At 45.2% G+C, this 12020-nt stretch overlaps 1 protein-coding gene across 1 annotated transcript; it reads left to right on the top strand.

Annotated features, from left to right (window-relative positions):
• Window positions 1–4600: 4600 nt before the first annotated feature.
• Window positions 4601–6345, top strand: LOC138119124 (vitelline membrane outer layer protein 1-like). The gene is made up of 3 exons (XM_069030671.1): window positions 4601–4775; window positions 5348–5451; window positions 5989–6345. The coding sequence occupies exons 1-3, from the start codon at window positions 4605–4607 to the stop codon at window positions 6281–6283; spliced, it is 570 nt and encodes a 189-aa protein (XP_068886772.1). The 5' UTR covers window positions 4601–4604; the 3' UTR covers window positions 6284–6345.
• The last annotated feature ends 5675 nt before the right edge of the window (window positions 6346–12020 follow it).

Raw genomic sequence — 12020 nt, 5'->3', positions numbered from 1 at the left:
TCTCCTAGTAATCTCTCCAGGCTGGCTGTGGGGCACCACCACAGCTGCAGGATGCCCATCTCTCTCTGTGTCTCAGGGCTGAGACAGTGCTGTAGGTCTCTGTTGCCAGGTCCTCAGGAGTGCTCAGAGTAACTCCTGGCTCTCTATTCCTCTTGCTCACTGAAAAACCATGGATACAGACCCTGCCCAGGGTCCTTCTCCATTCTTCCTACCCAAGAGCAGTCTTCAAAGGAAACCCATGGGCTTGTAGACTGATTGACAGCAGGAGTGGCCTGAAGGTTGTGGTGCTGGAAGTCCAGGACCAGGAAACACAAGTTATTAAGTTGTACGTGGGGAAGGGTAAAAGAAGATTGTTAATGTTAAACCATAAGGTAAAGGAGGCTGCAGGAGACAGTGAGTGCTATTATTGTGGTCAGACAGAAAAAATAGACGTAACATATCTGGTGGTAGATTGCATGTGAAAACACGGCAGACAAAAAGCACTTTGAGGAACAAATGGCAAAGGGAATTAACACTACCAATGTTTCTTCACATCAAAGATTCAGGACCCTGTCAGAAAATCTGTTGGACCAGCTGATATTATAATAGATCATAGCAGATATGGACATTTTTTAATTATTTATTTGCTCAGTGTTCATAGTGGAAGAAACTTTGTGTTCAGATGGCTCCAGCCATTCTTGGGGGTTAGGGTTCTTAACAAAGATTAGGTAGAACTCAAAATTACTTCAGAAGAGAGATTTAAAAAGTCACAGAGTGAATAGCAGTGAACGACTAAAGCTGATACTAAGTACCCAGGAGGTCTAAGATGTCTCTAAACTGGAAGAGCTAAGATCATAGCAGTGATGAATAATGTGTCATTTAAAATTACTGGAAAGTTAAACAGGGGCAAACATGAGGTCAATTTAAAAAATTTTCTCCAAAGGTGATCTGCCTAACTACAGGCCTCTTATTGCAGCTTAGATACTACAGTGGGATCTGCCAATCTGTGCTGCATCTATGTGCTGTGGCAAAGTCTTTGTGGGGAAACTGCAGGGGTGGCTTCTGTGAGAAGATGCCAGGGGCTGCACCCGTGTCAGACAGAGCCAATGCTAGCCAGCCCCAGGAATTACTTACCAAAGCTGAGCCCATCAGTGATGCTGGTGGCACCTCTCTGATAATGTATTTAAGAAAGGGTAAAAATCCTGCACAGCAGCTGGAGAGAGGATTAAGCATATGTGAGAGGAACAGAGTCCATGGAGGTCCATGGGGGAGCAGAGACCTTTTGAGCCACTGCATCTGTTTATAAACTGACATGACAGCAACAGGAGTACAATGTCAGTCAGTGTCAAAGGCTGACTGATGCCCTTGGCAGCACCAAAGAATTCTTGATACTAGGTCTTTTATAAAAAAAAACTATCTTTAGTTTACAGATGTGGGATGAATTTAACTGGTTTTATCTCCAATGACATTACAAAGGCCATTGAAAGAATGTTTTCAGCCCACACACAACGTAAAGTGACTGTTTATCACCACCATCTAAGAAGGTTTATGTTCCTGGAGAAGGTCAGCTGAGAACACAGCTCCTGAAGAGTCCCACCATCTTATAAATGGGCAGGAAATAACAAAATCTCTTCTGCCCTAAGGAAAGGGGGATCCACCTAACCTGCACTTAGGTATCTACAATGTCAATGTGTGCATGCAATGTCAATAAGGCTGCTGCAAGCACTTCATTCTTTAATCTTGATGTTTTGGCTCTGTGATTACATTTTACTGTTCTGCTGATTTCTGATGATTTTGAGCACCTCCACTGTTTTCAAATATTTTGTCTTCATTGTAACTCTCTGTTCTTTTTCTTTGCCATAGGGTGGAGGACTTGTCAAAAAAAATACAGATACTTCCTTTTGGTTTATATGTTTGCAAAATTACAGAACTGATCTTTGTTCTCCACTGGCCATCTTGTCTTCGGTTGCTGAGTCTAATGCTATCGTGTCTTCCAATAGCTTGTTCAAAAGAAGAGAGGACATGTCACATATGACCCTACTGCTAGCTTCCATAGCTTGCCAGCAGAGACGTTGCCAGACTCACTGAGTTCAAACTCCAGCTTTCCAAAGTTACATAACTGAAAAGCCACCCATCCTAAGTTTGCAGGCTGGTACTTTTCCTGCCTGACTAGAAACCTGCAGGTTAACTGAAGAGAAAAAGAAGCACTGGGTGAAGAGCAAGAGCTTTCCCAGATGATAAAATGTTAATTAGCAGGGATGTTAGAGACATCACTGGATGCTCAGGGAAGTTCAGTGTATCAGCAGGTCTACCCAAAAGTACTCATTGGTCCTGCACTCCAGCAGCACAAATTCAGCTGCTGATACTGATCCCATCATTTTAATTTCAGTCCATTCCTTACTCCTAGAGCTGGGAAAGTTTTCTGGAGGGAAAGGGGTGAGAAAGAAGGGGAGGGAAAGTTCTTTGACCCACAGAGATCCATCACTCTGGAAGAGTTAAAAATTAATGAGAGACAAGAGAAGGAAACACAAAGCTGAGATTAGTTCCTTGTTTGTTTTCTTGCTCTCCACAATGAAGTTACAGAAATACATCCAGTGTTCACTTTCTCCCACAGGCAGTTAATTACTTGTGTGGATAGTTTTCACTGCTTCCTGCTGCAATATCCCAGAACCACCAACCCAGTGTCACCATCTCTGACACCTCCTCCCCACACAGCCAAAAGGAACAACAAAAAATCAGCTGAGCAGGGTCTTTTTGCAAACAGGATCTCCTTTCTGCCACCTACAGTGGCAGGACTGCTGTGGCTGGAGCTCAGACTGTTAGACAGAGAGAAAACAGGAGATGTGTGAAATCAGAAGACAGAGAAAACAGGCTCTGTCAGTAAGAGGGACTCAAACAGAGAAAGATTTAGCTCTGTAAATATAACTACAAACTGTGAAACATCTCAATTTTTTTGGCTTCAGTTATCTTGGGGTTTTGTCACTGCTTTTCTTTAAGATTCTTGTACAGGTCTAGGTATAGCTGACACTGCTCAGCCCTAACTTTCCACATATCCTGAAAGCTTCATCATGCAGCCAACACGGTTAATGGAGAGTGGATAATATCACTCATTCACAGCTCTTCACTGGACACAGAACCTGGCAGCAGCCCATTGCTCTTGCTTGTGTCTGCAGCCACTCTTATGAAGAAATCCAGTCTAGACCTCAAGCTTAGAAAGTTCTATGTCACCAGGAGTGGCAAAATATCCATGAGCTATCCATTCTCCTGACCACAACCCTGACCACACAGCCCTTCATCCATGTTGTTTTCTTTCTGACACGTTCCTGCTGTCTACAAGATACAATAACATAGTAGGACATCTTTGTCTTCATCGTCTCCTGTGGGGTGCTGTGAGTACCTGAGGACCTTTACAATTCTACCCAAGGGGTAACATCAGAGGGTTTCAGCTGAAAGCACCACTTCCCCCTTCACCTGCACTAAGTGGCTCTTACAGAGGTAGGCCATTCCATTCCTCAGTAATTAAAGCCTGGAATAACTTTCTCCCTATTTTGTCTGTGCTTATAGTGCTGGTATATACTGATATATATATATATGTATTTGCTCCTATATATATATATATATATATATATATATATATATATATATAAAATACTGCTAATATATGCTGCTATACTGTAGTATAGACCTCACAGGACAACTCTCCCTGGTGACATCATCACTGACTCTTCAATGGACTGGGAGCAGCTCCTCCTACTCTGAAATTACTCACAGGATACCCTTGAATATTGCTGTCAGCAGACGTTTCTTCTCTGATTAGTCCCTTTGGAGGAACAAGGAATGAAACAGGAAGTCACATCTGAGAAAGGCACAATAGCAGAAGTAGGGTCTGCTTCTGCTGCACATTCCTGCCCTCTCTGGATGCTCACACCTCCTAAAGATTCATCTGGGCAGCTGGGAGCTGCACAGCTCCATGGGATGATGCAACCACATGAAGTTTTGCTCCCACTCCCCCACCCCCAGTACAAGATGCAAGTAAACCGAAGTGAGTTCAGCAAGGGCCACACGAGGTGGATGGTAGCAGGAGCACTCATCCTGTGAGGTGGACACACTTCATTTAGTCACCTACACTTAATGCCTGTCCCACAGGAAAATGCAGGCACATTCCTCAGCCTCAGTGAGATGGTGAGGAGAGAAGGAAAGCAAGGAGGAAACAAGTGAGGACTTCTACAGAGTGAAGGACTGAGGCTGCTTCATCTCAAGCTTTCCCTCAGCCCCTGAGAGGTTTCTTCCCCTTCCAGTCCATCACTTCTCCTCCCACCCCTCTCTCTGTTCAACATCCTCCTTGCAGCATTGCCAGGACTCTCTTCCAAACCACCATCTCCTTGGGGAATGATCCCAGTTCTGCCTCCCTTTCCTCCCCTTGCATCCACAAGTTTTCACAGAGCTGTAACCAGTGCATACCAGGAGGCCTCCCCACTGAGGGCAGGCAGTCAGCAGGAGCAGTACATAGCAACAATGAGCACTCCCTGGGAGCTTTGTTTACACTGCCAAGGCCTCCCACCCACTCTCCTGGCCAATAAATTCCCCTGTGCGAGCACGTCCAGGCACTGAGCAGGTTCCCTGTGATGCAGCTGCTCATCCCAGCCATCCTCTGCCTGCTGGGCTCCTGCTGCCTCTGGGGCACCGAGTCACGGCAGTATGAGTCCATCCTCACGGTGCCAAATGGAGGTCCCTGGGGCTCTTGGGGGCACAAGCAATTTTGCCCCAGTGGCTACGCAAAGGGATTTGAACTGAAGGTAAGTTTTGACTTCTCCAGGGTGGGGAAAATACCTGCTGTGGGACAATGTTATTTGTTTTGGTCATAGCAGGGCTGGCCACAGCACCTTGCTCCATCACAGCAGTTTGTATTATATCTGCATCATGCAGACTTCTCAGCAAGAAATCTCTCCAGGCTCCCTGCCAGTAAGCGATTTCTTAGCAAAGGGGTCTCTTGGGTAAAAAAATACCTGGGGTTTATACAGCAGAGCCTGTTCCCAGGTGGCTGGGACAAGTCCCATCTGCCAGCACCCCAGCTCTGGGTATCACAGCACATGGTGAGAGGGTGGGCATGGTCTGGGGCAGCAGCTGCCAAGTACTCCTGTGTCCAGAGCCCTTACTCCACCACTTGGAGAAAAACAAAGGTGGGCAACAGCAAAAAGGGCTTCCTGAGAAATGCCATGGAGCTGCCTCACAGCCCTGCTCAGCTGCACTGATGTTCTTGCTCTGTCCCCAGAGCCTCCTCCCCTCCCTCATCACGAGGGCTCACCTCATCAGCTCTACTAAAAGGGGGACAGTGCTGACCTCTCCCATTTTCTTCCCCTCTTCTAAGGTCCAGCTCTACCAGGGGTTTTGGCTGTTTGGTGGTGACACGGCTCTGAACGGTGTCCGCCTGCTCTGCACGGACGGCACAGTCATTGAGTCCTCTGTGGGCTGGTGAGCAGCCTTCGCTTTCTCATCCTCCTTCAGGGCAGCAGCTTCTGGGGAAACCACTGCAATGGTTTCTCCATAGGCACCCCCACCCTCTGTGAAGGTGGCTCAACACCCCGCTTGAGGAGGTGGGTGAGTTCCCCTTGGCCACAAAGTGTCAAGGTTGCAGGGTAAAGGTCTGTTCCCACAGAAAGGAAGAGTGCTTTGGAAAATTAAGGAAAGAGCAGAAATTACAGACCTTAAACCTGTACTTTCTCCTTTTCCTCAAATGCGTACTTTGGAAAGTACATTAAGTAACAGGGACAAAGTGAGCAGCTGAAATTGCCAAGGGGTTTCTTCAGGAGCGGGGCAGCCTGGAGCTGGTGGTGGCTGGGCATCCAGGGGATAGTGGGGAAGGAGAGTGAAACACGTGCTCCTAGAAACCTGCCACCCGGGTGTAGGTCCCTTGTCCCAGGACTGCCAGGACCCCGAGCAGGTTGTGGTGTTGTTTGCAGCACAGCAGAGGCTGGACAAGCCTTGGCAAGTTGCTTTTTCCTCTGGCAGGTGGGGAAACTGGACTGAGGCCCAGCTCTGCTCCAGCAACAAGCTGGTTTCCTTCTCACTGCGCGTGGAAAGGTGGCAGCAGCTGCGAGACAACACGGCAGTCAACAACGTGAGGTTTGCCTGCTCCAACGGGACACAGCTGGAGGGCTGGGGACTTTCGGGGGGTCACTACAGCCCGTGGAGCAGCAACTGCACCTCTGGGGCCATCTGTGGGCTCCAAACAAAGGTGGAAGAACCCCAGGGAAAGTGGGATGACACAGCTCTCAATGACATGAGAGTCTTCTGCTGTCATTAAACCTGACTCCCCCACCCCATGCCAGCGTCTACAAAGCTGCACAGCATTAAACCTTGAATCTGTCCTTGCACAAAGAGCAGTGTACAATTTTTTTCTGTCCTATTTTGTCAAGGGTAGCCAGATCCCATGGCTACAGCACTTCATAAGAAGGGTCTTTGTATTTATTGTGATTAAGCTTGGTAAAATTTATAACCTACAAAATTCCTGTGAGGGAGAGCAGGAGATTCCCACACCTGTTGGTAAGGCAGGAGGTGGGACTATAAGGGCTGAACAGTGAAGTAGAAGAAGGATCATCTGCCCTGGCAGAAACTGTGGTTTCAAAGGAGAGGAAAGGGAACTCTTCATCCTGTCTCCATTATAATGGTTAGGATGTGGAGGGATCACTATCAGACATCCATCCGTCCATCCGTCCATCCGTCCATCCATCCATCTATCCACAAGTTCAAATACACCATGCAGCTTGTGGTCCCAGCTCTATGCCTCTCCTTCCAGCCTTCTCAGCACAGCATCTCAACGTCTGCCCTGTGCAAAAGAAGCACTCTGAGGATTTTTATTCCAAAGACTGCAATAATTCATTTGTATTGCAGTTAGAAATGTACATAGGAACCTTTCCTGAACCCACCACCATCTCCTTCAGCATCCAAACCTCCTGCTCAGCTCTCCTCTGGAGTTCATCTTTTGTGCTGCTTCCTGAGGCTGTAGGCAACACCTTGTGAGGACTGTGGCCATAACAAGTGTGGGACAGGGATCAGCCACAAACCCTGGTCTCACAGGGCATTATGCAGGAACAGGTTGGTTGGAGAGCATTATGATGCACATGTGCAGGAAGGACTCAAGGAGGAAAGTAACAAACAGCAAGGATTAGGAGAGTTCCAGAGAGAATTGCAAGGATTTCAACAAACACTTTCCTCTGTCCCAGGAGTGCAAAGAGGAGGCAGAAATCTGAGAAAGACATAGGAGGGAAGGAGAATATCCTCAGCTCTGTAAAGTTCATACACTTTTCCCATACTCATGTATTTGAAATTTGTTTACTACAGTATTCTCTCTGATAGGTAAGTCTTGCTTAGGAAGTTTGTGAATGGCCCTGAGTTACACCTGTGAGCTTAGACCTTCTGTGCACACACCTGAACACACAGACAATGTTGCCTTTCCTTAATCCCTGCTGGGATCCCAGATGTTCCAGAGGTTTCTGAAGCATTAGCTGTACCACCATGTGCCCTTATGCATCCAAAGGGACTGCTTGCCACTTGGCATGCAGCCAGGAAAAGCTTTACAATAAGTATATTTACAAGCATATTTAACCCTTTCTGCCAAGCTTTTGGAAACAGGGGTTTGAAAGTCCAAGCAGTTATATTTTTACTGCCAGTTTGGTTGATTTCCACGTGCTTTTCTTATTCCATACCTATACTGGTAAGCCACACAGAGACACCTATTACCTCAGGAGAGTACCAGATTTAAAATCAAAAGAGAAACACTGAATATGTGATCTGGCAATAAGGTCACACATCCTCATGGATGATTTCCAATTTTAAGAGATAAAGGCATCTCAATTTTTGTTACAGGAATCTCTCTCTACAATTAGGTATAATAGGAAAATGCATAACTCAGCTTTTCTTCTGGAAAAAAAGTTTTCCCTAGGGCACTCTGAAATACGCTGAGGCAAAAAGATGGGATTCTTGTCATGAATGTCTCAAGGGTTTTTATGTTATCTTTGCATTATTATATCACTTTCATATTACTCATTACTCATTCACTTAAGCAAGTTGCTGTACAAAGCACTTTACATGGTATTAAACATGAAAGAGTTTCTGTCAACAGGGAGGTTCCTGCAAGAAAACTACTCTTAAAAGTAATTTCATGGTCTCCCTACTCAGGTCTTAGCCCTCCCCATCATAACAAAAACATTTTATTGGGCTGAATCCAAATGCCATGGCAGATCCTCTTGAATAATAAATTTCCCAGTTTCTAGGCAGAGGAGATCTAACAGTGAAATGGTGGAAGAGTTATCCCTGTCCATTACTCCTTCAAATTCATTATTTGACTAGCATCAGATTTTGTGCGGTGTATGTCACTAGTCCACAACAGTGAACCCCAGGGCTTGTCACAGTCCACCAGAACATGGCAAGGCTCATGTCAAGCACTCGCTTCCTGTGCACTCACACCAGCATGTGACCACTCTTCTCTCAGGAAAACCTGAATGGAATACCACATGGAAATCCAAGGCTTTTCAACAATGGTCCTACTTCTTGCACAATTACTCACCCTGATGTACCAGCACAGGCTGGTTGAGATGTTTAATCTTACATCCCTCACTTCATACATGTTTTGCCTTTAGGCATCTGTGGTGAAAAATAGCCAGCAGCATCCACTTTTCCCCCATTCACTGGGCAGAATATGCACGGAGCTCAAAATGATATGTAAAGATATTCACAGCCACACTTCCTCAAAAGACACAGGTGATGTGCAGCAGCAACTGTTAATGAAGTAACACCAGTTATTCTGGTGTTATATCCATGCTGGACTGGAGCACTGCTCAGCACAGCTACCCAGTGTCCAGAGCCCAGGCAGCACTAGGCTCACAGCTGTTCAGAGCAAGCCCACAAAGAGATAGATCTACTTTTGTCCTTAGCCCTCTCTCTCCAGGGCTCAGCACTGCTTTCCCACTGCTCCCACACATTCTTTTGCATAGAATTTTTATGCAGAACTTTGTGCTTCCTTCTGTGCTATATGCAGGATAATGCCTGCCTTCCCTCAAACCTCTCTCCTCGCTCACAAAAGACAGAGCCCTGTGGAGAATGGGAGCGTTCCTGTGAAAGCTGCTTAGAGCAGCATTCACATTTGCACCTGATAGCCCCTGTACTATCAGGGAGGCTCTGTCTCACTCTTACTGTCAGGTCTGGTGACAGAATTCATGCACAAAAACAACAGTAATGGACCAGGGCTCCTGTGGCATTTGACATTGTGCAACCAAGGAGCAGAACAAAGGTCCATGCTCTAATCTTTGCTGCAACTTGAGCACACACATTAACAGGCATCCTCTTCACGTGCTAAGTGAGGTGACAGTGCACTTCTTAGAAGCCACAGTCCTGTCCTCCAGCTGTCATGACACCTGCAACACCCTTCCTGGAGTGAGAGAATATGAAATAGAGCAGGATGAAAAACACATTGGAAATCTTCCTAGTGTTTCTCCCAAGAGTACTGAAGGAAGACACAGAACGTTTTGACCTTCCCCATTCTCATTCCAACGTTTGGTTCCCCTGGTGCATTTGCAGCCTTTGGACATCGCTGTCACATGACACAGCTGAAATAATGAACACTAAAGCTGGGAAATAACACTATTTAAAGCTTTGAAAAATGTTCATGGCAGATATCAGAGACTCACTTCTAGGTACCGAGCATTTCAAACAAACTACCTCTGTAACGGTGGTCAGCCCCAAAAGTCTCCTGGAAAGTTTGTTTCCTCCCTAAAAGCAGCAGGGGTTGGACTCCACTCTAAGCTGCACTGTGAGATGTTGCAGCCTAGAAGATCTCTGGTGCTCATCAGCATTCTCATCCTCTGAGACCACCACATTCCCTTCAGAAAAACTGCAAAGTTTGAACTTGGCTCCACCTTAAGCAAATGTCCCCAAAGTTCAAAACTCTTCCAAGTCAGCTTATTTCCTCTAGAACATCTTTAATGAAGTATTTCTATTTTCATTGAAGTAGAAATACTGTATCTGATTTTATCTGTTATTTTTCATTTTAGTAGGAGATTTGGTTTTGCTTCCACAAGTGTGTCTTTGACCTGTAATAAAATCTGTACTGAAGTAATAGCTAATTCTGAACAAGTAAGTAATTCCAGTAAATCCAAGGGAGGGTACAAACAACTACATCCTTCTGACCTTCTGTGCCCCTTTTCAGAAGCAAACATGTACTTTGAGCAAAAGAACATGTACTTTGAGCAAAATTTCTTGTGCTGTGGTTCTGCAAGGCCATAGCAGAGTGCTGCCTGTACCCACATAATTAGAAGGAAGGTTAATGAATTGATAAGCACATGTTTCCAGTGGAAAATTCAGATAGAAAGCATATTTAGGTGGCCTAACAGTTTATTAAATTAGATTATAATAGACACTTTGCTCTTTGGAAAGTGTCATTTCAAGATAAATTTACCTCTGGAAAGTCCATTAGTAAAAGAAGGGCTGTCATCTCTACTGATGCAAACTAGTGTCAGACATTATTTCTTTTGGTATGAATATTTTTCCCCTTTTTTCCTTTCTATCCCTTGATATTTTATATCTTCTCTTTGATTTTCTAGCAAAAAGAGTGTTCAGCCTCAGCCATGACTTCAGATACACACTTTCTAACACTTACTGCTGTATTGGAGATTTCCTTCTTCTGCTCAGCTTCACCAGTGTTTGCAGGAACATTTCCATGAGAGCAGCCACCTTCCTTGTGCAGGATTCAGCAGCTGATGTAGGAATAACCAGTCTACTGTGTAGCTTTCAAATGCTGCTGAGCCTAGGAAAGGGGAGTAGAGGGACCCCACACCGCCCATGCCAGTTCGCCAATACCTACATCAGGTTCCCTTGGATGTCCACGAAGAAGCTGAAGGTGGCCTTGCTGAAGAAGAGGAAAGTACACATGTCCAGGGAGGCTGTACCCTCACTGCTGTGCACAGGGACGAGCTCCAGCACTGCTGCCCTTTACACCCACCTGGACCTTTCACAACCATTTCAGTAGCTCACTTTACCCAGAATATTTTAGCACAGGAAGGGAGAGTTTTTCTGCCTAAGCTATGTTTTCCATGCAGCTGATTTCTCTGAGGGAAGATGAGGTTTCTTCCTATGGTTTGAAGGGATAAAGACATCTTTTGAAAGCTTCCTAGTACCAACCTGCAATGGTGATACTCTGAGAGGAGCGTCTTAATAGTAGCAAAAAACATCACCTCTCATTCCTCTTCTCTCTGGAATTATTTTCAACTATATTTTTAAAAAATTAGAAAAATTATTATATGAAGAAAGCACTTGCTGTTCTCATGGTGCTTTCAAGTCTCACATCTGGTTTTACAAGAACAAGACACCAAGGAGGTACAATAATTTCATCATCTTGCTAATATCTGTGTCTTGATTGCAGTTGTACTACATCTACCAAAGTCTCATTATGCAGGTATTTTTTGCCATTTCATCACAAAGGCCTGTCAAAAAACAACTACTATCTAAGCACCCAATTGCCCTTCTTCTCTAAATATTGCTTGTCTGCTTATACAGATTTGTCTAAATGCACCTCTGTCATCTGTAATAAGGTAATAGGCCTAAAAAGTACTTAGTGTCATCTTGCATCTTCCACCTCAGTAAAGAACCCCTTTTAAACCTAAACTGATGCTGTTATTACAGATCTTTCTTTCTGCTCCTTGTAGCAGTTTCAGATACCAAGTCCCCATAACTGCAACAGGGAGAAAGAACATAAAGCCATTCCAATGTTTGTGTCATTTTGTTGGGCTGACAAGTCATAAAACCACAGAATACCAGGTTGGAAAGGGACCTCAAGGATCACCCGGTTCAACCTTTCTCAGCAAAACCATGGTGTAGACAAGATGGCCCAGCACCCTGTCCGGCTGAAGCTTAAAATCTATAGTTGGGCAGGGAGAATTTGTCCTGTTATCCATAAACATCAGTTTTCCCCCACTTCTTTCATCAGTTTCGGCCTCATTTTCTTTGGATTTTAAGCTGTTTGGGCCAAGCACAATCTTACTATGTAC

Source organism: Aphelocoma coerulescens, chromosome 1 (assembly GCF_041296385.1).
Source record: "Aphelocoma coerulescens isolate FSJ_1873_10779 chromosome 1, UR_Acoe_1.0, whole genome shotgun sequence".
Taxonomy (NCBI): Eukaryota; Metazoa; Chordata; class Aves; order Passeriformes; family Corvidae; genus Aphelocoma; species Aphelocoma coerulescens.
This window is presented reverse-complemented; position numbering and strand designations above follow the sequence as displayed.

Bases quoted from the DNA above. Each gene is read 5' to 3' on its own strand.
- LOC138119124 (XM_069030671.1), top strand. From the start codon at position 4,605: ATGCAGCTGCTCATCCCAGCCATCCTCTGCCTGCTGGGCTCCTGCTGC. The intron at 4,776-5,347 runs GTAAGTTTTGAC...CCCTCTTCTAAG, and splicing joins CAAAGGGATTTGAACTGAAG to GTCCAGCTCTACCAGGGGTT. The intron at 5,452-5,988 runs GTGAGCAGCCTT...TTCCTCTGGCAG, and splicing joins ATTGAGTCCTCTGTGGGCTG to GTGGGGAAACTGGACTGAGG.